The sequence below is a fragment of the Mesoplodon mirus genome (assembly GCF_964341445.2).
Source record: "Mesoplodon mirus genome assembly, chromosome: 3".
Classification (NCBI taxonomy): Eukaryota; Metazoa; Chordata; class Mammalia; order Artiodactyla; family Ziphiidae; genus Mesoplodon; species Mesoplodon mirus.
The window spans coordinates 28,244,987-28,270,618 of NC_138978.1; the positions used below are offsets into that span (position 1 = coordinate 28,244,987).

At 55.4% G+C, this 25,632-nt stretch overlaps 1 protein-coding gene and 1 pseudogene across 4 annotated transcripts in view; both read right to left on the bottom strand.

Moving 5' to 3' along the window:
• LOC309799101 (methylosome protein WDR77-like) overlaps positions 1–25,632 on the bottom strand; it is a 460,959-nt pseudogene that overhangs the window by 194,680 nt on the left and 240,647 nt on the right. The window lies entirely within an intron of this gene.
• Positions 5,801–25,632, bottom strand: part of COL16A1 (collagen type XVI alpha 1 chain) — a 50,801-nt gene continuing 30,969 nt past the window's right edge. For 2 of the 3 annotated variants that reach the window (XM_082614876.1, XM_082614875.1), the window contains 24 exons: positions 25,494–25,538; positions 24,575–24,619; positions 22,789–22,842; positions 22,161–22,214; positions 21,542–21,595; positions 19,976–20,020; positions 19,812–19,865; positions 19,488–19,523; positions 19,071–19,133; positions 16,329–16,400; positions 16,058–16,111; positions 15,354–15,398; positions 15,110–15,154; positions 14,739–14,792; positions 14,258–14,311; positions 12,167–12,217; positions 11,720–11,809; positions 10,187–10,222; positions 9,553–9,597; positions 8,484–8,672; positions 8,054–8,120; positions 7,138–7,314; positions 6,880–6,957; positions 5,801–6,153 (listed from right to left, as the gene is read on the bottom strand). In XM_082614876.1, the coding sequence (XP_082471002.1) occupies positions 5,951–6,153; positions 6,880–6,957; positions 7,138–7,314; positions 8,054–8,120; positions 8,484–8,672; positions 9,553–9,597; positions 10,187–10,222; positions 11,720–11,809; positions 12,167–12,217; positions 14,258–14,311; positions 14,739–14,792; positions 15,110–15,154; positions 15,354–15,398; positions 16,058–16,111; positions 16,329–16,400; positions 19,071–19,133; positions 19,488–19,523; positions 19,812–19,865; positions 19,976–20,020; positions 21,542–21,595; positions 22,161–22,214; positions 22,789–22,842; positions 24,575–24,619; positions 25,494–25,538 (1,710 nt within the window). In that variant the 3' untranslated portion in view covers positions 5,801–5,950. The remainder of the gene's footprint in view (positions 6,154–6,879; positions 6,958–7,137; positions 7,315–8,053; positions 8,121–8,483; positions 8,673–9,552; positions 9,598–10,186; positions 10,223–11,719; positions 11,810–12,166; positions 12,218–14,257; positions 14,312–14,738; positions 14,793–15,109; positions 15,155–15,353; positions 15,399–16,057; positions 16,112–16,328; positions 16,401–19,070; positions 19,134–19,487; positions 19,524–19,811; positions 19,866–19,975; positions 20,021–21,541; positions 21,596–22,160; positions 22,215–22,788; positions 22,843–24,574; positions 24,620–25,493; positions 25,539–25,632) is intronic. The other variant, XM_082614877.1, reaches the window with a different exon arrangement.

A 25,632-nucleotide genomic window follows, 5' to 3' on the forward strand; every position in this document is an offset into this window, starting at 1 on the left:
GAGCCCTGGTCTGGGAAGATCCCACATGCCGTGGAGCAACTAGGCCCGTGAGCCACAACTACTGAGCCTGTGCTCTGCAACAAGAGAGGCCGCGATAGTGAGAGGCCCGCGCACCGCGATGAAGAGTGGCCCCCGCTTGCCACAACTAGAGAAAGCCTTCGCACAGAAACGAAGACCCAACACAGCAAAATTAATTAATTAATTAATTAACTCCTACCCCCAACATCTTCTTAAAAAAAAAAATGTGCTTGACTATGTGTACGCCCCCTTCACCAAAATCACATATATACTGATCTTCCCCCCAGTCTCTTTGGAGCAGTTTTTCAGATCTATCTGAAATGCTCTCTCCTGGGCTGTAGTCCTCATTTTGCCCCGAATAAAACTTAACTCACAACTCTCATGTTGTGCACTTTTTTCAGTCAACACCAGGCACTTTCCAGAATCAGTGCTGCTCATGCTGCTTGCCCACGGGAGAGCCTACAATGGCTCCTCTTCATCTACACCTGCAAAATAAGGCCCAGCCTCTGCATTGTCACCCCAGGCCCTTCACAATTTGGCCCAACCTTCACTTTTTCAATCCTGTCTTACAGTCCCTGTCTGTCTGCTGCTCTGTACTCCTGTGTTCAGTTCCACCATTCAGCCCCCTTTCTTTGGAATGGGGATCTTGATTTTACCACTTGCTAACTCTATGACCTTGGGCAAGTGATTTAACTTCTGAGTCTCAGTTTCCTCAGCTGTCAGAAACCAATACGTAAAGAGATCTGAAAAAATGAGCTTATGGCACCTGTTCATGCCCAGACTTATGCTCAAACCACTCCCTTCCCTGAACAGCAGCCCTCCCAAGTCCAGTCCTTCAAAGCTCAGTTCCAATCCCATCCTGCACCTAGCCGTCCCACATTCCCCGCAGCTCCAGAGTTAGCCATGCTCTCGCCTGCCTCCCTGTGCACTTGGTACTGTCACTGTGCTATATTCTAGCCTGCCTGTACAAGAGTTCTCTTTGTTATGTTTCCCAAAACCTGTTCCTCTCCTTCATCTCCAAAAATCCACCCAGCCTCTCAGGCCAGAAACCTAGGATCTTTCTTGTGTGGCCTCTGTTTCTCTCCCTGTGCTCTAGTTCAAAAATAGACCCACATCTGCTCTTTTCTCCAGGTCTGCACTGTTACCCTAGTCCAAGACACCATTATCTGTGGCCTGGATCATGACCATAGCTTCCTGATCCACGTCCCTGCTTTCACTCTTTCCCCCACATTCTATTTTTCACAGGACAGACAGAATGATTGTCTCAAATATAAATCAGATAATGTCACTCCTGGGCTTAAACTCCTTCAGAGGCTTCCAATAACTCATAAGAACATCTAAACTCATCCTTATGACCTTCATGGCCCTACATAACCAAGACCCTGCCTGCGTCTGCAGCCCCACTTCCTGCCACAGCAGTCCTCAGGTCACTCCAACCATGCTGGCCTGGTCTCCACCCCTGGAACGTACCAAGCTCATTCCCACCTCTAGATTTTGGATTAGCTCTTCCTTCTGTCTGGAATGCCCTTCCCTTGGCTCTTCACTGGCTAGCTTCTCCTTGCCATCCAGGTCTCAGTTCAAATATCCCCTCCTTGGGTGGGGGAGGGGGACATTCTTTGACACCACAAATACAGTAGCATTGCCCCTACACGCATTCTAGTCATCTATGGTATCACTACGTCTCATTCTTTCATAACACTTGTCATTACTTGAATTGTCCTCTTTAAAGTTTATGTATATTGTAGGATTGTCCGTTTCTTATTCACTCCTCTATCCTCCGTGCCTAGAATAGTGCCTGGCGTGAGTTCAATGACTATTATAGTTATTATTAGTAGTAGTATCCTGTATTGAATGCTTACTAGGGGCCAAACATTGTGCTAAGTACAGTGTGTTGTTTCATTTTCACCACAGTCCTTTGACATAGATACTATTACCCATTTATAATGAGCTGAGGCTGAGAGAAGCTAAGTGACTTCCAACTATCAGAAGGAAATGGAGAAGGCAGGATTTGAAGCAAGGTCCACAACCTTTTAACTACTCAGTACTTAGTAGTTGGTAGGTCTTATCTTCTTTACCTTTGTAAACTAGCCTCCCCCCACCCCGCCCACATAGACAGTTCAAAAAACTGGTGGAATCCAACTGCAAAATCTCAGAAAGGAAGAAGCCCTGCAGTCTGGGTTGAAGGTCAAGGGAGAGAGAAGAGTGACACCTGGCTTGCAAACTGGAGCGGTGTGAGGCACGCTCATTTTACTCCACAAACATATTAACCTGTTGAGTTCCCACCATTTGCCAGGCTCTGTTCTAGGTGCTGAGGATTAAGCTATGAGAATTTCACGCCCCAGCCCTGGGCTCTGCCCATCACAGGGCTCATACGAGGACATTCTATTGGATGTCTGTGCTATTTGGGGGCAAGGGTATCCAAGTCATCTCTCAGGCAGTCAGAGACCAACCAAAGCCAAGTCCAGGGCTGTGCCTCGGAAGACCTGCAGCAGGACCAGGTGTGTTTATTTTGGAGAGGGCTGGGTAAAATGGAGATCAGGATCTTCCAAAGACTGAAAAACAATTAACTCATTTCCAAAACCTCAGCTACCTGAGGCAGACAGAGGTGGGTGGAGAAGTTCCTGTTTTTGTTTCAGCTTTACCCAAGGGGGCAAACTTGGATTCCAGCCCTTTTTAGAGCACAGAGTACTCCCCTGAGTTCATGGAAGCCCCATGGTTGACCCATTAGAGGTGAGGCATAGCTTGGTAATGGAAGGACCATCCACTGGAAACTATGGCCACCCCTGGAGACACGTCATTCCCTCTAGGCCTCCTGTCTCAGCACCAAGCTCCAGTATTGCTTACTGAGAAGGAATACCAATACCCACTTAATTATTATGGAATTAATTCTCTTTGATTCTGACTAGATCCAGTTCCAAAATTTAAATTCCATTTGCATGCCTTGGATCAGAGGGTGATTTGTAGCTTTCCACAGAACCAACAGAAAAATGAGAACAACAGACAATTGGCCACACTCCCCTAACATTATAGGATAATATGGAGACTGCATTGATACATTCTATTCCCATAAACTATTCAGGACAACAACAAAATGATCTAGTCTTATAGGGGGGTTAACGGACCACATGTGAAGAGTCTAAATAGATTCTGTTGAGTTCTGGTGACAGGGAAAAAATATTATGACAGAAAAGAAGGCAAATTCCAGAAGACATCAAATTCAGGGATTTTTCTCTGCAGAATAAACATGCAGCAGCCTTTTCTCCATCTTACAGAGCAGAGGGTTTCTCAAATTAAGAATTCCCTGTTAGGCAAACCTGGCTCGACACAGCCTCACGTGAAACCCTTGCTTCCCACTGTCTCTCCCGCTCGCACTCCACGTTCCAACCACATGCACTGTCTCTCATCACTCAGCATGCTGTCCTCAGTCATCTCTGGACCTTGACATGTGCTGTTCCCTCTGCCTACATAGATCTCTGTCTAGACAAGTTTAGGTCTCTCAGCTCTGTGCTCCCCTGGCGCCTGGTACTGCCCCATCATCCCACGTTATTGTAACTGCTTGTTTAACTCTCTGCTCTTCCCCTAGACACTGTGGAGGCAGGGATCCTGTCTGTCTAGTTTGCCTCTGAATCCCCAGAGCCTGGTACAGTTCCGAGCACAAAGTAGAAAGAGGAAATGGACTCATCAAGTTAGATATTGCCAATCTGAATGATCCGTGTGTTGCCTTCAAAGCCTGGAATAACTACACTAAGAAATGAAGACAGGCGGGAAAGTGAGAGAGCTGCCTGAAAGGAGGGGAAGGGGTGCACCCCTCCTTCCTTTCTCTAAAAGCTTACCCAGCTCCTGAACTTACCAGCAAAATCCATGGATTTTTTTTTGTTTGTTTTTTTTTGCTGACCACTGTAACAGAGACTATAAAATTCAGCTTTCCATCTGGTTCTTCATGGTCCAAGAGAATACAGCAATTTCAAACTCCAGGGAGACAAACACTCAAATCATGAAAGCTTAAACCTAGCCTGTCGCAGAACCCCCTAAGAGTAGTATGAATTTGACTCAAGAAGAAAAGCGAAGAAAACATCATTTACTCTGTAAGGATCGGTTCCCTGGTGGTCCTCACAGGGTTTGAGTTTGATGTTTCCTCATAGCGATTTTCCCCCTCTGGCCTTCAAAGCCAACCTGCTCAATGCAACAGCTGGTCCTTGCTTCCCTTTCTTTCTACTCACACCAACGTGCTCCTTATCATGAGGCCCATCATCGGTTAGTGCTTCACTAACTGGGTGGAAAGGAAGCTGGCCTTCCAATGGGAGCACTTTAACATCTGTCCTCATCGGCTGTCCAAAACCGGCTGCTACTTCAGTGCAAAGAGGATGAGTTTTCTTTTTAATGTTTTATGTTAGAATCAGGGTTAACTGAGAATTGCTGGTGAGAGGTAAAATAAGAATTGGCTCCTTTATCTAGAAACATCACGTGAGGCACTTGGCATGCTCAGGAGTCTGCCTGATTTCATTTCCCTGGCCATCGGCACACCTCTGCTCCTGGCAGGAAAAAAAAATAGGGCAAAGGTTCTGAAAAGCTCTCGGTATTTGGGGCTCAATGGGAGAAGGGAATTTTCAAAGCTGTGCTGGAAATGCCAGCTCAGGAGAGATTTTACGGCCAGTTTGAAGGCTTCAGGCAGTTTCGATAAGCATCTGGACTCTGGGTACATTTCTCAGCCTGCTCTGTGATCCCTTTGAAGTTTATCCAACTTGAATAAACCTTCCAGAAAGCTGGGGCCAGTATAAAGGCTTTCTTTGGAAGTCCCTCTGGATGTGCCCTGTTGATTTCTCACAGAGCAACCAGCCCCTCAGGACAAGAGATCTGAAAAGCAGAAAAGGAAGAAGCTTGAGATAGAACGTTTCTGTAATATTCAACTTGCTGTCTTTTTTTTCTTTTTCTTCCTAGCCTTTTTACATATGGAGAAGGAGGCTGCAGATAGATCACCAAAGTCCCAGTGGACTTTGAGGACATTGAATTCAGATCTGATCGTGGCTTGCCCATGACCCCTTTGCACTGATGCAATCTGTTTCTGAAGGCCTAGACTAAGAGGTACAGGAAAAGCACCACACGAGCTAGATTAACAAAGAATAACAAAAGATGTCATGCGCCGTCCAGGAGAGCTGGTGACAGGGCCATGCACTGGTACAAGCAGGAGTTTCCATGTCATTTCCTGGAGAAGCAGCAGTCCCTCGTTGCCTGGGCCAGGGGCTGCGACCTATCGTTCCTCCTGTTTGCACAGGCTTTCTAATCATGGAATTACTGGAGCAGCAAGAAGAGACCGTGCGTGCTTGGAGGTGCTGCCAGGCACATGAATGCACCTCAGCAGCAAGTGGCAGTTCCCAAGGTGCACCTGGATTGGCTTTGGGTCACACCCAAGAAGAGGTGGGTGGGGTACCAAACACTGGTTTCTTTAGGGAAGCAAATAGGGAGGGGCCTTTATCAGCTGCAAGCAGGGTCTTCGAACCCACCTTTGGCTCACCCATGGGAAGAGGCTGAGCGATGCCCCGTCTCTGACTTGGAGAAGTGTGCCATGAAGGATAGGACACAAGGTCCAGAGGCCCAAAGGTTGACTCAGAAGTATCTGGAGAGGAGAGCTGAGCTGGGGGCCCCCCTATACAGCAGCATCCCACAGCTTGACTGGTTGACCACAGACGATGAAGGAAATGCCCTCTTTTGACCCTGGGACCAAGTGACAAGAGGAGGATGACAGGGAGATGCAGCTGCAGCCCCAGAGAAACCCCACTGGAAGTGAGATTTCAGATAGTTTTGTTTCTTTGTTTATTGATAAAAAAATATTAATAGCAATTAAAAACTCAAAACATTCACAACCCATCCAGAATCCTATAAGTTTTAGCCATTTGTTCCCAATGGAGTCCTTCATCTGATGGAAATGGTGATTTCAGCCAAAAGGTCCCTTCATGTTTTTCATGGGTGGGTACTCTTGCTCCATTGGCATGGCCCCAAAGCAGTCAGAGGGGTTACAGTGGCCGGCCTTGCCCGGCGGGCCCATGGAGCCTGGGGGGCCAGGGATGCCAGGAATGCCTTGCTGGCCCATCGGCCCAGTTGCACCCATCTTGCCGTATCCTGGAGGACCTTGAGGACCTAGGGAGGAAGGAGTCAGAGAAGGAAAATCAGGAAACCCAGATCACAAGAAAAGAAAATAGTCATGGTAAATAATACCTTACATTTGATAAATATTTCTCCGGTTACACCATATTTTCATGAAGACCTGATCTGATCCTTACATTAGTTTAGCGATAACAATAACACTACTGGCTAGTTTTATTCAGAGTTTCCACGTGCCAGGCACAAGGCAAGTGCTTTTTCTGCATTATTCATTGAATCTTCCCAACAGTTCCGTGAGAAAGAAACTACTATCGCATTCTGGAGACGAGGACGCAGGCTCAAAGACGTCACCCACCTGGTCAGTGGTGAAGCTACAGCTCAGAGCCAGGCTATCAAGCTTTAGCCATTTCTCTCTTAGGCTCGGCAAGGTCACAGAGCCAGTAAGAGGATGAGCAGGACCTGGACTTGCATTCCCTGGCCCCACCACATCCAGCTCTCTTCCACTGCGCGGTGCTAGCCCAGGTTAGGACTTGAGGGCAGGCACTGGGTCTTCCACCGCATCCCCAACACCCGCCCCCCTCCCCACGCACACTCACACACACGCCCTCGTAGAGTATTTTACACGCAGTGGCATTACTCTAAATGATGGTTGATAGGCCTGTGGTTACTTCAGGTTCTACACAACTATGTTATAGAAGGAACATAAAGAAAGGCCATCTCAACTGCTCCAGGTTCATGGTCTCAAAGGCTGGCTTTTCCTACCTGGGGGGCCGGGGAGACCAGCTTCTCCTGCAACGCCAACACCAATGTCTCCCTTTTCACCTTTGGTACCAGGCAATCCTGGAACAAAAGAAATAAAATAAGAGGCCCCATCCCTGAGTAGAACAATGACACACCCAGTAGGATTATTTGAAACACACGTATACACGCAGATGCCATATTCACAACAGACCTCATGCGATGCTCATGTTTGCTCCCAAGAGCTAGGTATGCACCTCAGTAACCGGACGGCAGACCTACCTCTCAACCCGGGCAAGCCCTGCCGACCTTCTCTACCAATCTGACCAGGGAGCCCAGGTGACCCCGGGGCACCTGGCCGGCCCGGGGGACCCTCCTTCCCTGGGGGCCCTGGTCGTCCTGGAGCTGCTGCTATCTCCATGGGAAACTGCATCCTGGAGGTGTAGTAAGCCATTCTCTCTGTAAGAAAGGTCAGGGACAGGTCACAGGGTGCCCCCCAGGGACTCAGAACGACTGCAGATGCTACAGACAGGCCCCCAGCATGGAATCCAAGACAGCCTTTCTTCAGAGGGATGTCAGAGCAAGGAACGTGTGGGTGGATCTCTTAAGTGGTCTCCTGTGCCCTAGCCCCACCTCACTCCTCGCTCTCCACCGTGAGCTTCCTGAAGCACAGATCTGATTACAGCATCTCTCTTCTCCAATGGCCTTCCTGAGTTCACCACTGGCTTCAGAATAAAGTCTAGACTCCTTGCTTGGCATTCAAGGTCTGCTTCCCAAGCAGGATGTCTAGCCCCTTCCGGAAAGGTCCATGTTTTCCCCAGTCCCTAGCCTGTCAATGTTGGACAAAAAAATGAACAGGAAAAAAAGCTTAAAATGAAACCACAGCAGCCTTCTTAGAGCTGCTGCTTGCCCCTTTATTTAGAGCTCACTCTATGCAGACTCATTTGATATCAATTTTCTCGTCTGCTCCAGCGGGGGCTTGGGGAGGGCAGGAGGGAATCATTCTGTCTCTGAACAGAGCAGGTGGCAGGAAAGGCTGAAGCCTAATTGAACATATGCCTGTAAGTGGGAGAGCAAGGTAAGTAGCAGGTGGGGGAGGTGGATATTGAGCTTTAAGGAAAAGGAGGCCAGGGCGGGGTGGATAAGCAGCTGGGAAGGGCGAGCAGCACCCATTGCCACCCAGCCAGCTGCCAATTACCATCAAACATTTTAATGATCTCTTGTCTGATGAACCTCTTGATTTCATCATAATTTACCATGTCTCCCTGAGGAAAGAGAAGAAACCTGCCTCAATTATACTTCCAAGCCTGGGGCTCATCTCCCCTGGGGATGGACTTCATGGAAGTAAAGGATGGGGAGGGAGGCAAGGGTCCCAGGAGCCTCCCACAGATACTTAACCCACTGTCCTAACCCCCTAAAGTAGTACAAAACATTCCGAGAGTCAGTGCATTTTTCTGGGGAAAGGGTCCCCAATCCCCTCAACTCGCCCACACAGTTAAGAACCACCCATAAGGGGGTCATGCTCTTTCCTGTAGAGTGTCAGCAAGAGCTTCTAAAATGGTCCACGCTCTACCCCGCATGCCTGCTCTGTGGGCCAGTGCCCATGGCTGCCAGCCTCCCCATCTTACCATGGTGCCAGGCACCCCGGGCAGGCCAGGGCTCCCTGCAGGTCCCGGAGATCCAGGGTGGCCTCTCTCTCCTGCAGGACCCGGCGGCCCAGAAGGTCCCATGGAGCCACTCTTGCCAGGCCCACCAGGCATGCCAGCTCTTCCCTTCTCCCCTGCCTGGCCCTTCTGCCCTGAAGGTCCCGGGTCACCCTACAAGGACAGGAAGTCACAGTCCAGCATTGCAGAGTGCTGTCAAGCCTACCTCACGATGTCTCAGCAGTCTGCTCCTGTCTTCAGCCCCCTACCTGGCCCCCAGCGTCTCCCTCTGGACTGTGGCCACAGGATCTTGACAGGTTGCCCCATGTCGCTGCCCCCAAAGCAGTCCTTCTAAAGGACAGTTTTCATGTTGTTACTTCCTACTTAGAAATTCTGATGGCTCCCAACTGCCCTCAGGACAAAGGTCTAATTCCTTGGCCAGGAATTCAAGGCCATGCATGATGCGGTCCTGACCGCATCTTCTCCAGCCTCGTTGCACCTCCAGCCACACCTCGCTGGTTATAATTCTGACTCGGCCATGTGTCTTAGTCCTCCCTGCCTGGACTGCCTTCCCCTCCTCTCTCCGCGGTGCACTCCTCCTACTCAGCTGAAATGTCCCTGTTCTCTGTGCAGCCTCCCTGACGCCCTAGGCTGAGCTGATTGCTCCCTCCCTCTGATCCCACGGTGCTACGTCTAATCTTCTTCGGTAAAACCTGCCACGCTCCAGTGTAAGTGTGACTGGACTAAGTGGGCACCTATTGTTCAGGGACCTCTGTTTGCCCAAGGCTAGGACAGAGGGCCTGGCGGGTAAGCAAGGCCAAGCAGATGCTCGCAGAATGAATGAATGAATCAATCAATCAATCAGGAGTGAATGAACCTTGGAACAGCCCCACGTGAGAAGCTGTCAGAGACGAGGCTGCTCCAAGTTCTGCCCACTTTTTCCCCTGCCCACTGGCCTTCCTGTGTCTCCTCTGCATGGCTAAAGTCAGAGCTTAGAGTTGGGCTTAATCAACTCATGAGCTTCTCCTCTCAAACCCGGCCAGTGCCTACTCACCTTTGGACCAGGGGGTCCGTAGATTCCTTGTTTTCCAGGGGGTCCCTAGAAGAAAGCAAAAGTCAGGGATCAAGTCTGGGCAGCATCTCCAAGCTGTCCAGGAAAGACAGGTGCCGTGAAAGGACCTCCCACAGTGTTAGGTCCCCAGGCCGTGTCCACTGGGCTCTGTGTGAGAAAGGATGCCAACCTCCCTGCCAACAAGAGCGGGGACATCTGGAAGGGAGACTCATGTTCCTGGGGTGTGGCCGTGTATGATCATGTTGGTTGGGTCTCTCGTCACAGACAAAAAGAGGTGAGAAGTCAGAATGAAAGGGAGGGCCCGGCTAGAGCCGGTGCCCAAGAAATGTTTATTTGGAGTCTTATTATTATTATTGGCTCTTTTTGGCCAAGTATATGGTAAAAAAAAAAAAAAAAAAAAAAAAAGAGTGAAAAACAAGGCTCACTCTCATCCTTTTCCCCTAGTCCCCAATCCCTCTCCCCAGAAGAACAAGGGCACCGGTTTCCTGTATATCTGTCCAGAAATAGTCTGTGCGTACAGGGAGCATTTATTGAATGAATGAAGAGGGGTCAGGGCAAAGCTAAAAGCAAGAAGAAGCATCCCGAAGAGAAAAGGAGAAGCCCAGCACCACGGTACCTCTTTGCCAGCTGCACCATCTGCACCAGGTTCACCCTGGGGAGTAGAGAGCAATGGAGCTGTGGTGAGTGCCAACCCAGGTGGGCATTTCATGCCTCACCTCGCCCACCAGGCATGGCCAGCCCCAGTTCCACCGAGGAGTCATGATCCTCCCCACCTCCCCCCGACACTCCAGGCACAGGCTGTGGAAACTTAGACCCCATCCCACCCTCCAGCCTGCTCCCAGCCGCCCCACTGACTGAGCTCTATGGGGGAAGAGCAGACTGCGCCTGCCCTGCTCTTTGCTTGAAATCCTGGCATCTCGCACATTCCCTGGCTCTGTGTGTATGTTCAATGTTTGCTGAATGAAGGTGTGAACTCTGAATCTCTGGCCTTGATGAGGTCCCAGAGATCGGCCAGGGCAGCCTCAGTGTCCGCTCCCTCCCCAAAACAGGAGAGGCTGCCTTCAGGGCCCTGCCCATTTCTAGTGGGAGGCTGGGGAAGAGGACTCTGTGACTGCAAGGCAACTGACAGATTCATCCGGGGACCCTGGAGGCTCCTGAGCCTGTAGGCAGGAGGGATGGAGGGTTGGCGGGACCTGCCTGCCCAGGGTCTGCAGCAGGAATCAGATGAGTGGGAGGCAAGACTCGGCCCTCTTGGCAGATGGGCCGACCGATTACTCCTGCATGGGCTAGAGTCATCCACCCCATTCCAGGGCACCAGCCCCAGGGGCATTGCTACTGCTCCCCAGAAGGAAGTCTGCTTGGGTGGAAAACACCCTGACCTGGGGGCTAGGAGACCTGGGTCCCTGCCTCAGTCCTCGGGGAGATTTTTCATCCCTGAGACTGGCAGTCAGTTCCACCTGATGTGGCCACCTGTCTGGAGCCTTTGAAAGACAAAGTATCGCAGAGTGGCTCCGGATGCAAGTTCTGGAGTCAGGCAGCCTCTTCTACTCACTAGCTGTGTGACTTTGGACAACCTACTTAACCTTGCTGAGCCCTGGTTTCCTCATCTGTAAAATGGGGACAATCAGACCTACTAAATAGGGTTGCGGTACAGATTAAATGACAAAATGTCAAGCACGCAGGTCATCATTCAGCACATTGTCAGTGACCGATATATCACAGCTCTTAGTATAAACTCTGGCTGAAACTAAGGAGTGGTTTCTGAGCTGTTGCAAGAGCTCCAGCAGTGGCACAGCGTTTCTGGTGCCTGACATTTACAGGGTTTCTGTGGTGGCCAACAAGCTGCCCTGGGGAGGGGGCAGGGGTGGAACAGGGGCCAGTCTCCCCTGTCCGACACCTAGTGGGAGGATCTGTACAGCGGAGCACGGCTGGAAGCAGCGGTCTGCTGTGTGGTCGGCCCAGTGCTGGCTCGTACAGCTTGTCCTTCCTTCCAAATAGGACGTGATCCTCAGGCACAATCTCCGAGCTGCCATCGTCCGTGCTAAATGCCTCCCCTTCCCTGGAGACCCTGGAAGTGCAGGGCTGCGCGCAACTGACAAAGCCCACTGGCCCTTTCCCCCGGGCTGTGCTGCAAGATGTAGGGTCTTACCGGGGGGCCAGGGTGTCCAGGGGAACCAGGCTGGCCTGGAAGACCTGAAAGGCCCCTTTCTCCAGTGGATCCTCGGTCTCCTTTTGGGCCCTAGGGAAAAAGACGGGGATGGTGAGAGGGAAGAGTGAACCCCACGCAGCCAGAGGCAGACATTGTGTGCCAGGGACCACAGCCCCCACCCTAAGGCCGCACACGGGGAGGTGGCGCTGCCTGAACTTGGAGAAGGACCCTGGGATGGCCTCCAGGCTTCTCCAGAGGTCTTCACCACAGGCCAGTGAGGGAGATGTCTGGATGCAGGAGAGGCCGATGCCAGGGAAGGAGGGGGGCTGGGGACACGTTGCTCTCCAGCCCTCACTCCCCACCCCACCCGGCTCCCTCTTCAAGGAGCCTGCAGCAGAGCAGGGCCAAACTCCGGGGAGGGAGGGACAAGGGGAGCACACCACTCACCACTGCAGAGATCCCAGCTGGGCCTGGCTGGCCTGGAGAACCCGGGGGCCCCTAAAGAGAGCCACGTCAGTGGGATGGAAAGAGGCTCCAGTAATAAGGCCCCGGAGGCAGCGAAGGACCAACAGCAAGAACACGCCCTGACCTTGTTATGGCTGCTCCATTCTCTTCCCCGAACCCTCCTTCCTTCTGCTCTTGCACTTGACCTGTGCCAGAGCTGAGGCCTGGGGGGCCCTGAACACACAAGACCCTCATGCCTGCCGCAGGCCGAGTGGTACCTCTGCGGCCCGCACAGAGGGGATGATCTGGGAGCCAGAGGCAAGTGCAGAGGGAGTAAGGTACATGGTACGTGGGCCTGGGGGTCTTCTGAGTACCGCCCCCCACCCCCTGCCGCCTTCCTTCTGTTCTCTGGGAAGAGCAGAGACCAGGAGCTTTCCTCTGCGCAGCCGGGGGCTGAGGGGCAAGGGCTCAGCACCAACTCCAACGTCCTCGCAGAGAAGCCCCAAGCTCCCTGGTCTCCTGCCGCTCACCTACCGATGGAGGGCGATGAGCCTGAAACACGCAGGAGGGCTCCGGCCTGCCCCATCTCTCCACATCCTGCCCCTGAGGCTCAGCTCAAATGTCACCGCCCTGGTGGTCAGAGCTACACTTTCTCTGAACCCCAGGGCACACAGGTCTCTCTCAGAGCACTTCCCTACATGCTCCCAGATGGAAAGTTCCAGAGGCACAGGCTCTGTTCTACTCATCTCAAGCCTCCTAAGGCAGGAATGTCCAGCACTGAGACTGGCATACAGCAGGGGGCTGGGCTGGATGGACAGAGGTGGGAAGAGGACACACCCCCAACCGCCCAGGAGGTCTCCGACGTGGACACAATTCAGAGTGTGTGACTCCTTCTTTCATCTGTAACGTGGAGGGGATGGGACTAGACCTGGGGTCCCCAATCCAAGGTCTCTGGACACCTTGAGATCCATAAAAATAGTAATGAGGACCCGAGAATTCCTTTTTGGGGGTTCTTCAATATTCTTAACATTTCCAAAAGCCTTCTGGAAAGTGTACAGCGAGGCTCAACAGGGCTCTCTGGAACCCCACCAGCTCGGCATGGTCACACTGAACAAAGGCGCCCACTGGCAGTCATCTGTGTTACAGATGAGCAAAGTGGACGGGAAAGCCATCATTGCTTAATAAACATCCTCTCCAAGTCACCCTTTCTCAGTAAATACACCACCCACTCACACAGCTGCCCGAGCCGAACCGAACAGGAGTCATCCCTGATTCCACTCCTTCTACCGCCTCCTGCCCCCTCCCCATCCAGGTCACGAGCAAGTCCTCTATCTACCTCCAGACACTTGCGGGATCTGTCCACTGCCACCAGCTCCACCGCCATCATCCCTCCGCTGATACCTCTGCTGTCGTTTGCGCACCCTCCCCCTCCTGCCCATGCCCCCGAGGTCCTCCACCATCTGCAACACGTCCTCTCCCAGCTCAGCTTTCCCGTTCCCGCTCACACCCTCCTCGGACCTCCACTCCCGCCACACTGACTCTGGGGCTCCCCAAGCCCTCCCTGCCTCAGGCCCTTTGCAGCAGATGCACCCCTGCCAGGATGCTCTTCCACCAGACTGCTCGACAGCTGGCTCCTTCTTGTCATTTGGGCCTCTGCTCAAAGGCCACTTCTCCCATAAAGTCGCCCCCCAGGCCCTCCCTATGACAGCACATCACCGCCTGATCCTTCCATGTTAATCTGTTTGCTGTGCCTGTGTGGAAGCTCTGGGATCAGGGGACCTTGTCTATCTCACTCATCACCATAGCCCAGGGCTTGAAACAGTGCCTGGTGAGGAGCAGGTGCTCAATAATTACTTGTTGAATAACTGAGTGATCTTTGTTTGATAAGCAAACTCGAATGTGCCCAGAAAATCAGAAAATGGCGAAAAGCCGGGGAACCACTGGATGGGTGAGTCCAGAGCCCCTTACTGCTCTACATGGCTGGCACTGCTGCTGCGGTCAGTTCTTTTGGGTCATCACCAGCTTGCCCACCACCACCCAGCCCAACACAGTCTGAACTCTCACAGAGACAGAGACGAAAACAGATTAACTCACAACGTGGCCAGGGGGGCCGGGTCTTCCCTGGGGTCCCATGGCACCAGGCTCACCCTACAGGAGGAAGAAAGAGGAAGAAACAACACAGAAACAGACTTACACACACAGGCTGTGAGGTAGGAGAACGCTGAGCACAGCAGGTGGAACACCAATGGCCAGAAGAGCTGCATTGAGCCCTGGCCTCTAGGCCTAAGCCTTCCGGGCAAAGGGGACCAGCCCTGCCCATGAGTATGGTTGGAGGGGGAAGGTAGAGCGAGGCCTTTATGGGTTAATGACCCAATAGCCCGTAGGGAGAGGAAACCGGTTATAAACTTAAGAGGAGGAGGGTCAAGATGTGCAGTGTTGGGCAAAACCTCCCCCCAGAAGGCAAGGAAAGGAGGCTGCAAATTTGCCAGCGAAGGGGGAGGAAGTGGCTGTGTCCTGGACTCAGCAGAACCCAAGGGCTATCTAAAGGCAGCATGCACAGACCCCGGGCCCTTACCTCTGCTCCGGGGCGGCCACTGCTGCCCGGGGGACCAGGCTTTCCACAGTCACCCTGGAGGAGAGAGGGGCAACTGAGGCTCACCAGACCTCCATTTGGCTCCCACACCCCAAGCTGACCCCACATCAGAGGAGTCCTGCCACATGCCCCGGCTTCGGCCAGGGGCTCTCTGATGCCCTCGGGCTGGCAAATGGCAAAGCTCCAACCCAGTCTGCCAGGCACCGGTGGCCTCAGAAGGCCTGGATGCTGGGATGGCATCTTAGCCAAGGATCAGGTGGCACTCCATTCCGGCTAGACTGCCGCATCTGCCCGGGGTCAGACCTTGAGAAAAGCCGAGAAAACCCGGTTGGCAGAAGTCACCAGGCCCTTACCTTCAGTCCTGGGAGGCCGGGATGGCCCGGTTTTCCCTTGAAGCCCTGGAAGAAAAAGCAGGAGCTGCCACGTCCCTCACCTCAAGCAGTTGCCACTCCTCTTTCCTCAGGTTAAACAAGTCAAATCCACCCAAAGTCATAACATGTCCACAGGGGATGTGGATTTGAGCTGCCCCACCCATCAGGGCACCCGCCCAGCTTAGGAACCTCCCAGCTCCCAGCTCCTTCCTGAAGCTCAACTTACCGGGGGTCCCATGAGTCCGGGGGGGCCAGCAGGACCAGGTTCCCCCTAGGGAAAGAGACCAGGGGCGCTGAGACAAGAGCTTTGTCCAGCTTGTACCCACTCATTCGCCAGTCTCCCCCTTTCTCCAGCCCCTCCCCCAGCTCTCCCAGGATGGAGGGATTGTCACGTGGGGCACAGGGAAGATTCCAAGCCAGGCTCAGCCTCTGACTGGCTGTGCAATCTGAGTGAATCCTGGTCCCTTTCTGAACCTCAGTTTTCCTTCTTTTGGGTCAGAAGGGGGTTGACCTTGATGCTCTGCCCTTTGCCACGGCCCCATCCTTTTCAGATGCCCCAGCAAAATCAGATCCAAGGAGCCAGGGCCACTCAAGTCCTTCCCTGTCTGCAGCCTATTCTTTCTGACACTCAGCCTAGTTTCTGCAGCTGATTGAGTTTCTGGGTATAACTTTACTCCCTTCACTGCCTGCCTTTGGTGAGACGCAGCTCATCCAACCTGGTTAAGGCAACTGGGAGAACAGAGAAGCCAGGGGGCTCTGGTGCCATCAGAGAAGTGGGGTGTGGTGAGAGGCAGACCGAGGAAAGGTGCGGCACCTCCTGAAAGGTGTGGGGCAGTGGAATTCAACTCCCTTCATCAGGGTTCCCTTGACTTTGGCTCTTGGAGAAGGAAGGAGAAGGAAGGGGGTGCCCTCCTGGGCCCACCATCTCACCCTCACGCCAGGCTTGCCGTCCTTGCCATCCAGACCATCCAGACCGGCAGGGCCCTGGAAATGGGAAAAAGGCATTCCTGCACGCCTGTGCTGGAGCCCTAGGAGGTGGGAGGCCTAACCCAGCCCCTCCACCCTCTTTACCCCCTCCACTCCCTTCACCCCCTCCACTCCTCACCCAACTCCTACCCCTAAAACACAGACACACACACATGCGTGCATGAGCACACACACATACACACACACCTGTCAGGCTAAGTGGGCACATGCTCACCTGAATCCCGGGAGATCCTGGTGGTCCAGGGGGACCAGGCAGGCCTGATGGACCTCGAATCCCTTCACTGCCCTGGAAATGAGCCCCCCAGCAAAGTCAGCGGGGCCTTGCCCCCCTCCCTCCCCCTGACACACACCAGCAGGACAAGAGACCCCGGCCACAGGGGCTGGTGACTACTGGAAGTCAGGACAGCTGGCTTCGAACCCCAGCTCGGTTCTGGCCTAACTGTATCCCACACACCACTCCCCCATGAAAATCTGTCTTCATCTGCCAAGCATCCCCCTTTCTGCACTGCTCCACGAGGAAGAAACAGAGCCTATTGGGTCCAGCGCCTTCCTCAGGGTTGACCAAGGACTGGCCTGGTGGGTGCTCAGTAATGTGGGCTGAAGTGAGGGCACACATTCAATTCACATTGATCCCAGCAAGGTGCCAAGCACTATGTGGCCTCTGATTCCCCCAGATGGAAAAAGGGTGGGCCCTGCCCTCGAGGAGCTCACAGTCCAGCCAGAGTCACAGGCCCAGGACCATCAAGGGCATTGCAACAGTCTATTTGCCTTGTGTGAGTAAGGGGCCCTGGGAGCTGGGGACAGAGGGCAGCTCACTCTGGTCGGGGGCAGGGAAAGTGTCACAGAAGAGTTAGCAGGTGCTGGGCTCTGAAGGACGGCTGGGATTTGGGTAGGTTTAGGAGAAAAGGGCATGCCACAGAGGACTTCAGAGAAGGATAAAGATTTGGAGGTGGGCTTCCCTGGTGGCACAGTGGTTGAGAGTCTGCCTGCCGATGCAGGGGACACGGGTTCGTGCCCCGGTCTGGGAAGATCCCACATGCCGCAGAGCGGCTGGGCCCGTGAGCCATGGCCGCTGAGCCTGCGTGTCCGGAGCCTGTGCTCCGCAACGGGAGAGGCCACAACAGTGAGAGGCCCGCATACCACAAAAAAAAAAAAAAAAAAAAAAAGATTTGGAGGTGTTCACATGGAGGTCTAGCTGGGGTGTCTGGGGAGCCCGTGTGATGGGAGGGGGTGTGCGGAGAGGAGACCGGAGGAGGGCCCTGAAACCCTGTACTAGATTTTATCAAACAGACTGTTAGTTTTCAAACTGTACTTCTCGGGGCCTGGAGGTTCCTAGAGGAGCCTGGAGAGGCTGGGGGCACAAAGCAGAGGCCAAGGGGGTGGGACTCCAGGACCCCTACCCTTGCCTTAGCCAGAGCAGCTCCACTTGCATCTGTTTTATAGGTTGAGCGTTCATATGAGATTTTGTGTGACAAAAAGCCTTGGGGACTACAAAATAAAGTCTGAAAGCACCACTATGGGCACTGGGGAGCCACTGATGGTTCAAAGCAGGGGAATGATGAGAGCGAACGTGTGAATTCGAATGTTTATCGGAGAAGAGAGGGGGAGGCAGGTAGCTAAGTGGGGAGGCGGCAGCATTTCCCCAGTGGGGAGAGGGTGGCTGCCCTGGAGCAGTGGCTGTGGGGGTCACCAAGGGGAAGGGATCCAGCTAGAGACCCCACAGAGTCGGGGGCGGGAAAGGGCTCTGGGTGGCATTGCCATGCCACCAGCTACCAGGAGGGGTCAGCACAGCCCCAGGAAATGGAAATGGCAGCCCCACAGGGAGTCAGGATGGAGAACCGCTGGCCAGAGGTTTGGGAGTCTCTGCAATGACCGGCCTAAGGAGAGCAAGCAGCACCGGGGCACAGAGGCAGCACGGAAGACTCTGGCAGGGGCCACCACTCAGGTGCCCCACAGAGAAGAGAAGGGAGGTGGCATCCACCACTGCTTCAACCATAGCTGATAGGTGCTGGCTCTGGGGTGGGGGGACACAGCCAGGGGCTTGAGGGTTCTCCTGAGCTGGGAGGGAAGTCTCAGCTCCGTCACTGTCTGGCTGTGCGTCCCTGGGATGCCCCCAGCCTCTCTGGGCTTCATTTCCTCACCCGAACAGTGAGAACCTAGACCAAGGTGGCCCTTCTAGAAGTCCTTTCCAGCTTTCAGAGGAAAGGGGCTCCCCAAGAAGCTGCAGATCTCCTGCCCCTCCCTGTGGGCTATGATCCCCCTACCCCAAGCTTAGAAGTCAATTTGGGGCCTCATTACACTGCCCACCTGTCACATCTAGAGAGCCCAGAGGATGGGCTGAGACAAGGATGTCAGCCTCCAGAGCAAGGCGGAGCTAGTCCCAAAGTTTATCTAGCCAAACCCAGGGGCGGCCAGTGCGGGGGCTCCCCAGCTGCTGCTCCTTCCTACCCTGTCACCAGGTCACAGGCCACGCCTGCCCTCTCTGGCCCTTGGGGACACCCTGAGCATGGCTTCCCAGGAGGCCCACTCTTCTTTCCTGCTGTTGTCAGACCCAGAAGGCAAGTGCCCAGACCTCCTCCTGCTGAAGGGCCCAGGGAGCCTAGTCTTGGATGTGCTTCCCTCCTTCCCTCAACTCCTCGCCCTCCCCTGGAGGAGCTGCATCTGGCCGGGGCTGGCCTGTCGCATCTAGTGGCCCACCTCTCACTACACCCCTCTGCCTCCTCCCCACCCACACTCTCCCATTGGGTGGGAACCTCGGCGGCACAGAGGCCGGTGGGCATCCTGGGCCCAGCTGTCAGCCCTAGGGGCCCACTGGTCTGCCTCGGCCCTGTTGCCCTACAGCAGTTGCTGGGCTCATCCTGGAGGTCTCTTTGCCCACCCTTGATGTAACTGAATTAGTCCTTGAATTTCTGACGGCTCAGAGCTGTGACTGTGGCCAACTTGGGGTCCTGCTCACCTTCTCCGCCTGGGGGCCAGGTGGGCCAGGTGCTCCAGCTTTGCCTGGGAATCCAGGGGGACCCTAAATCAACAAAGAAGCAGGCAGGAATGCAAGCGGGGCTGGAAAGCAGCTCCCCTCCCTTCTTCCTCCTGGGTGTGCCTCACCACTGTTAATGTGATGCGTTTTGACTTCCCAGAAACACCACCCAGGAGCATTACATCTGGCTGGGCGGCTGGGCTGGGGCCCACCCAGGAGGCCCTGCTCCCCAGGTCCTGGTTCCTGGAATCAGGCCTGGCCCCCCAGGCCATGCCTCCGTTCTTCCCGTGCCTCTTCCCTCCCCTCCCTAGGCCCACCCTCACCCAGCCTGGCCTGGCCAGGCCTGCCCCTCGCAGATGGGATCACATCGGACAGAGCTGGCTTTGTGTGTGCACTCACCGGTGGGCCTGGAAAGCCTGGCTGGCCTTGAAATCCCTAGGGGAAGAAAGAAAAGGACAGTTGGCTGTGCCACCTCTCTCTCCTGCCTGGCTACCCAGGTGGGAAGAATGACAGCGTGAGGCTGCCTCAGGTCATGGGCCTTGTCCTCCGCTCTGCCCCAGATGGCCAGCAGGTGAGGCTCTGGGCACGAGGTGAGAGGTTACAACTCAAGGATGGTGGGGGATGGGAGGCTAGAGCTGGTCACTGTGCCCCCTCCCCCCCACCCCGTACATGAGGGTGACCATCAGGGGGAGGACAGCTAGATAGGGCCCTGCCACCACTCACCTGGTCACCTTTCTCACCCAAGTTCCCTTGGGGTCCTCGCTCTCCTCGGGGACCCTGTCACCACAGAGAACAATGCATCTAGAACCCAACCTTCCGGTCCCCAGACCCCAGGGCAGGATCAGGGATCCCCATGTCCACATCTCCCTGTCCCCTTCCCCACTCACTGCTGGGCCTGGGGGACCTGGGAGGCCTTCAGATCCTGGTGGGCCCTGGTGACACAAAGGAGCAGAATCAGTCACTCTGACTGGGGGAGGTGGGAGATCAGAGGATGGGGCAGGGGACGGGGCACAGAGCAGAGGCAGGGATGTGGTGGGACGCCCCTCTAAGCTGCAGGATTCCTCCCCCTGCTCTGTTCAGGCTTCCCTTCCCTTGCCTGAGCTACTGAACCAGCCTCTTAACTAGTTCTGCCGTCTTCTTGGCTTGCTCTAATCCAGCCAGCAAGAGGCTGCCATCTCCTCTGCTTCGACACAGCTCTGATTATAATACTCTCTTGCTCCAACACCCTCCATGGCTCCCCTCTGCCAACTGAATGCTGGGTTTTGAGGCATCCTGTGATCTGATACCAACCACCCTTCCCTGCTTCACTTCCCTCCCCTTTCCTTATCTTCTGCCTGGCTTGGTCAGACTGCCGTTCCCTGAACACTACACAATCATACCACTGGGCATTTGCACAACTGTCCCCTCTACCTAGAATGCCCACCATCCCCCACAATTTCTAGGTCTCTTGAAACCTTACCAAATCATTCGATGGCTCGAATCTGTCCCTGAGGTACCCTCACCCGTGGCTTCTCCCTCTGGGATTCCCCAGCACAGACAACCATGTGCTGGTCGTCTGTGCTCCCACACACCCCCGCAGCTCCATTCAGGGCTCAGCTCAAATGCCACCCCCTCAGAGAGGCCTCCCTGACCCTCTGTCTACTGCTTCCCGTTCATGGCTCCAGCTCCTTACCCGGCTTGATTTTCTCCACCGGTCCTATCTCTCATAATTTATATGTAGCTGTTCACTCATCTGTTCTCTACCTGGCCCACTGGAACGTGAGCTCCCTGAGGACCAGGGGCTCAACTGCCTGTTTTATCCACCAAGGCATCCTCAGAACAGAGCCTGGCACCCAGAAGGCCCACGAGAAAGATTCGTTATTGAATAAATGCACAGTGGGGTTTGCTGCATCCCACCGGGGCCTCACCAGCATGTGTGAGGGGGAAGGTAAGACAAAGCCTTGAGAGGTTTGTCACAGACTTGGGTTCAAGTCCAGGCTCGGCCCTAGTTCACTAACTAGCTGCAGGACCCTGGGTGAGCCACGTCACTTCGTGAGCCTCCGTGTCCCCATCTGATGACCGCCCCTGCTCCGGTGCTCAGTGTGGGGCTGGGGACAGGTCGGGTGGCAGAGTGGGGTCCAGAGTCTGGGGCCTGGCTCTCCAGCCTGTGGGCGTTGGGGGGGTGGAAGGAGGTCCCCTGCCCGCTGACTCTGGCCCCCTCCCCCCAGGCAGCCCCTCGGCCAGTCTCCACGAAACCTGCCGGGATTCTCCTCCTCGCAGCTTCCGCCCCTGCAGCAACCAGCGAGCAGCGCTGACTGCTTGAGACGCAGCTGGAGCGACTCACGGGGCAGGGGGGCCGGGGTCACGTCTCCCGTTCAGGGGCGGCTGGGAAGCTCTCCAGGCGGCAGACAGGGACCGGCCATTTGAAGCCCTTCCTCCCGCCCCCGCGGAGGGAGCTGCCCTCTCGCACTCACCGATTCTCCCTTCTCTCCCGGGGAGCCCCCGTAGCCGCGCTCCCCCTTGATGCCCTGACAGGCAGCAAAGAGAGAGGGAATTAGCTCCGTGGTCCGCCCGCGACGGGGCGCCGATGCGAGGGGTGGAGACTGCAGCTGGCACACAGACTGGCACTTAGACGCAGAAGGCGCCCCGGGCGAGGCTGGGGGGCCAGAGGGGTGGGCTGCTCCCGGAGCGGAGCGGAGCGGGGGCGCCTCTGCAGCCTCCCACCGCCACTCAGTGGAACGGGGTGGGGGGCACGTCCACCTAACAGGCGCCTCCGCTGGATCTCCCCAACTCTCCCCCGCCCCCGGGGAGGCAGACCTCTGTCCTCTCCTAGTCTGGGAGGCTCCAGGTGCTCTGAGAGTCTGGCCCTTGATGTGCAGCGACTGCGGTGGGCGCCCCAAAGCGGAGAGGGAGGCCAAGCTCCACCACCAAGGGGGCTTATGGGGTGGGGGCTGCTCTGGACGGACAGCCTGGCAGAGACACCAGCTGAAATGCTCGGAAAGGAGGGAGCCCGCTGAGGATGCCCAAGCCTGGGCCGCTCCTGATCACCACCCCATGGCTCGGGGACCCCCAGACCCGGCTCCCCTTACTCACAGGCAGTCCCGGGGGGCCCATGGCACCTGGGTAGCCAGGTTGCCCTGGAGGACCCTGCAAAGAAAGGGAGACATGATGGACCAGCCCCCCAACATTTCTGTCCCCATCCCTGGCTATGAGGGCGGCCAAGGCCCGACAGTCTGGAGCTGCCCCTCAGCAGGTGCCCCGGTTACAGCCACCACCTTGGGCCGTTTCCCCCAGACCCAGCTCCCCTCGGCTGTGATCGCCACCACAGTCCTGGATGCTGACTGCTTGAGACTGCTCCCTCCAGAGCAGTCCCTGTCACTTTCTAGCGGAGCTGAGCCAGAGGAGAAGGCCCAGGACAGGGAATGACGAGGACCCGGGTGGGGGCAGTGGAAGGGACATGCTGAACGCTGCAGGAAGAGGGAGGGAGAAAGCCCCCAGGGATGGAGGTGTTTGCCCCTTACAGGGAGTCAGGGCACATGGAGATCAACTTCCTTTGATCCTGAGGGATCCCCCAATACTGAGGGAATCAGGGCTGAGGGGCAAAGAGTTTCAGAAGAAGGAGTCCACCTCCCATCTTCCACCCAGCAGCCATCCCAGGGGGCCCAACCTCCGTCTCCCCAGGGCTCTTCATCTACCTCTACCCCCTGCCGCCTCCGCTTACCGGTTCCCCCTTCTCTCCTGTCGGGCCCCTGAGGCCTCGCTCTCCTTGAAGACCCTTGGAGAGAAAAATCATGAGAAACTGCAGGGGAGGGCAGCCTCCACCCAGCCCCCGACTCCTCCCTGCAGCCGCCCAGCCCTCTGTCCCCATTCTAGGCAAAGGTGGGGCTGCTGGTGGGCCCCGTAGTGTCCCCAGCAAAGTGACCATAGGGGGCGTGCCCAGAAGGGTAACTATCAGAGGTTGTAAATCCCCACGTAAGGGTGCCTCTCAGAAGCATGCCCCCCAAGACAGGTCACCACAGAGATATGCCCGCCCAGCCGGGTGACTCTCAGGTGGTACTTCTCAGGTGGCTGTCATTGGTGTGCCCTACTGTGACCACTGTCTGGGGTGCACCTTTAGGAGGGTGACACATGTGCTCCCCCTGAGGGGCAACTGTCCAGAGAGGTGTCCCTAGAGAGATGCTCCCCACCAAAATGTATCACCAGACTCCCAACACTTACCTCTCCAAGCCCCCCGCCCCAGCCAAAAATCACATGCTTTTAGGGATGCTGGGGAGGGACATGGGAAGGCTCCCTCCAGAGCAGTCCCTGTCACTTTCTAGGTGGAAAGGGATATCCATTTCAATCAAAGCCAGAGCCCCCATCCCTCCTCACTCCTCGCCCTGGCCTTCGTGGGTGCACCGCACCACTGAGGGGCCGTGTCTGCCCCTTCTCCCTCGTGCCCTCAAGAAACGGCACCCAAACCTTTCCACAACACAAGACAGATGGCTAGACGGACAGATGGCCCCTTCACCCAAGCAAGCAGAAACAGACAAGGTCCGGCCAGGATGAGGACGTGGGGACAGATGGAACTGTGACAAGGAGAGGCCTTGCTCTCTGAGCCTCCATCGCCAGGCCTGGGAGGAGAGGAGCTAGGCCCCCAGAAACACGAAATCTGACAGACAGGAGGTTAGTTTCCATGACCCAGGAGGGAGCAACAGTGAGGATGAGGATGACTCAAACATACTTGTGACGATGACGAAGGCAGAGCAATTAACGACACCTGGCAGAAGGAGGTGGCCAAGACACTGGGCACAGAGGGGCAGGGCCCCACGACACCCAGAAGCCCTACTGCTGGCATCACGTGCCCAGCCTCAGAGCAGACTGGGACCAGAGCCAAAGAGGGAAGGAAGAGGAGGAAGTTTCCTCTAGGATGATGGGAAAAGTTGCAAGCATGGCCGCCTTGAAATCCCTGGGGTTCCTCTGGACAGCCCTGCCAAGCAGCAGGGCAGCAAACCTGTGCCAGCCTGCAGTGTGAAGCCCTAAAGCTTTGGCATCTCTGCCGGGCTCTGGGCCAGGTGCCTGGCAGGGCCCCAAGAACTACTTTCAGCAAATCTTCAGTCAACACCAAAGGTGGGAGAAGCAGGAGGCAGAGTGAGAAGGCAGGGATAAAGAGGCCCCTAGAGGCACCAGCTTAAAATAAGAAGGTAAAATAGCTCTGGAGGATTTAGGGGGAGTGATGTGTGATTGTGGGAGAGAAAAAGGGAAACGGAAGGGGGGAGAAGAGAGAAGATGAGAGAGAGAAAGCAGGAGAAGAGGGAGAAGGGAGAAACGAAAAGAAGTCAGAGACTGGGAGGCCGTCCAAGCTGCTGGGACCTCAGGGAACCTGTGTCGTTAGCTACCGAGCCTGAAGGGGGACAACGACAAACATGGAGGGGGGAGGCCAGGGCACGACAGGAAGGGAGGCAAGCAAAAGCCACAGAGACCTGGCTGGCAGGGGAAGGGGAGGTCGAGCAGCGCTAGGTTCTTACAGGCAATCCGGGGGAGCCAACGGCACCAGGAAAACCTGGGGGGCCCTGGTGGGAGAAACAGGCAGGTCACAACTCGCAAGCACAGGAACCCTGGGTCACAGTCTGGGGCTGAGAGGTCACGGGGAGAGGAAGTCACGGGAATATTTTCAAGGCAGCTGGAAAAGAGACTCATCCCCAGTCTTGGCCCAGAAGACATCTGCTCCTCGCCTCGGCTCCAGGAAGAATGGCTCTGCCATCAGCAGAGATGCGCAACAGCCCCCAGAGTCAAACCACCTGCCCAAGTCTTCCCGCGTCCGAGTGAATCCTGGTGCCAGAGTGGAAGCCCGTCATGCCTGTTACCTGACTCCCATGAGCCCCCAGGTGGGGGCTCCCTGGTTCTAAGAGGCTCCCACCAGCTATTTTTTTTTTCCTCCAAAGAAAGCATCTTCAGTTCTTCCAGGCTTTCCTAGTCACTTCTATGTTCCTGCCGTATCAACACCACAGAGGACTCCAGGGTAGATGCTCCTAGTCTAGCCTTTGTAGGCTTGCCTTAGATATGGCCCTACAGAATGATAGAGGGCCGCTCCATCTTAGCCCCTGGCCCCTGTCTGAAGGTTGCCACACGCTTTCCTGGCTGCCCAGACCATGAGCCATGGGTGCAAAACACAGCAGGGACGGGGCTGCAGAAACAAGGATGCGCCCTGAGGGCCTCCTCTAAGCAGGACCACAGGCAGAGCAGGGTGGAGCAGGTCAGTTCTGGGGATTCGGTGGTGGGAGGCCACAGTCCCCGCAGATGCTCTGACGAGGGAAAGGAGAGGGAAAGGAAGTTCCCTCTTTCTGTCCTGCCCAGCTTCCCGGAGACAAGGCAGCAGAACGGTGTCTGGCTTTACAACCCCTCTGAGAGCCTCTCAAGCAGGTCAGGAAACCCACACATACTTACAATAGGGCCTGGAGGACCTGGGGAGCCCCTCATGCCGGGCGGACCCTGCAAAGGAAGCCAGGGAATATGGATGAAGAGGCTCAGGCTCACAGTGCCCTGAGGTCTCTGCAGCCCTCCTCTTAGCCTGCCACAGACCGAG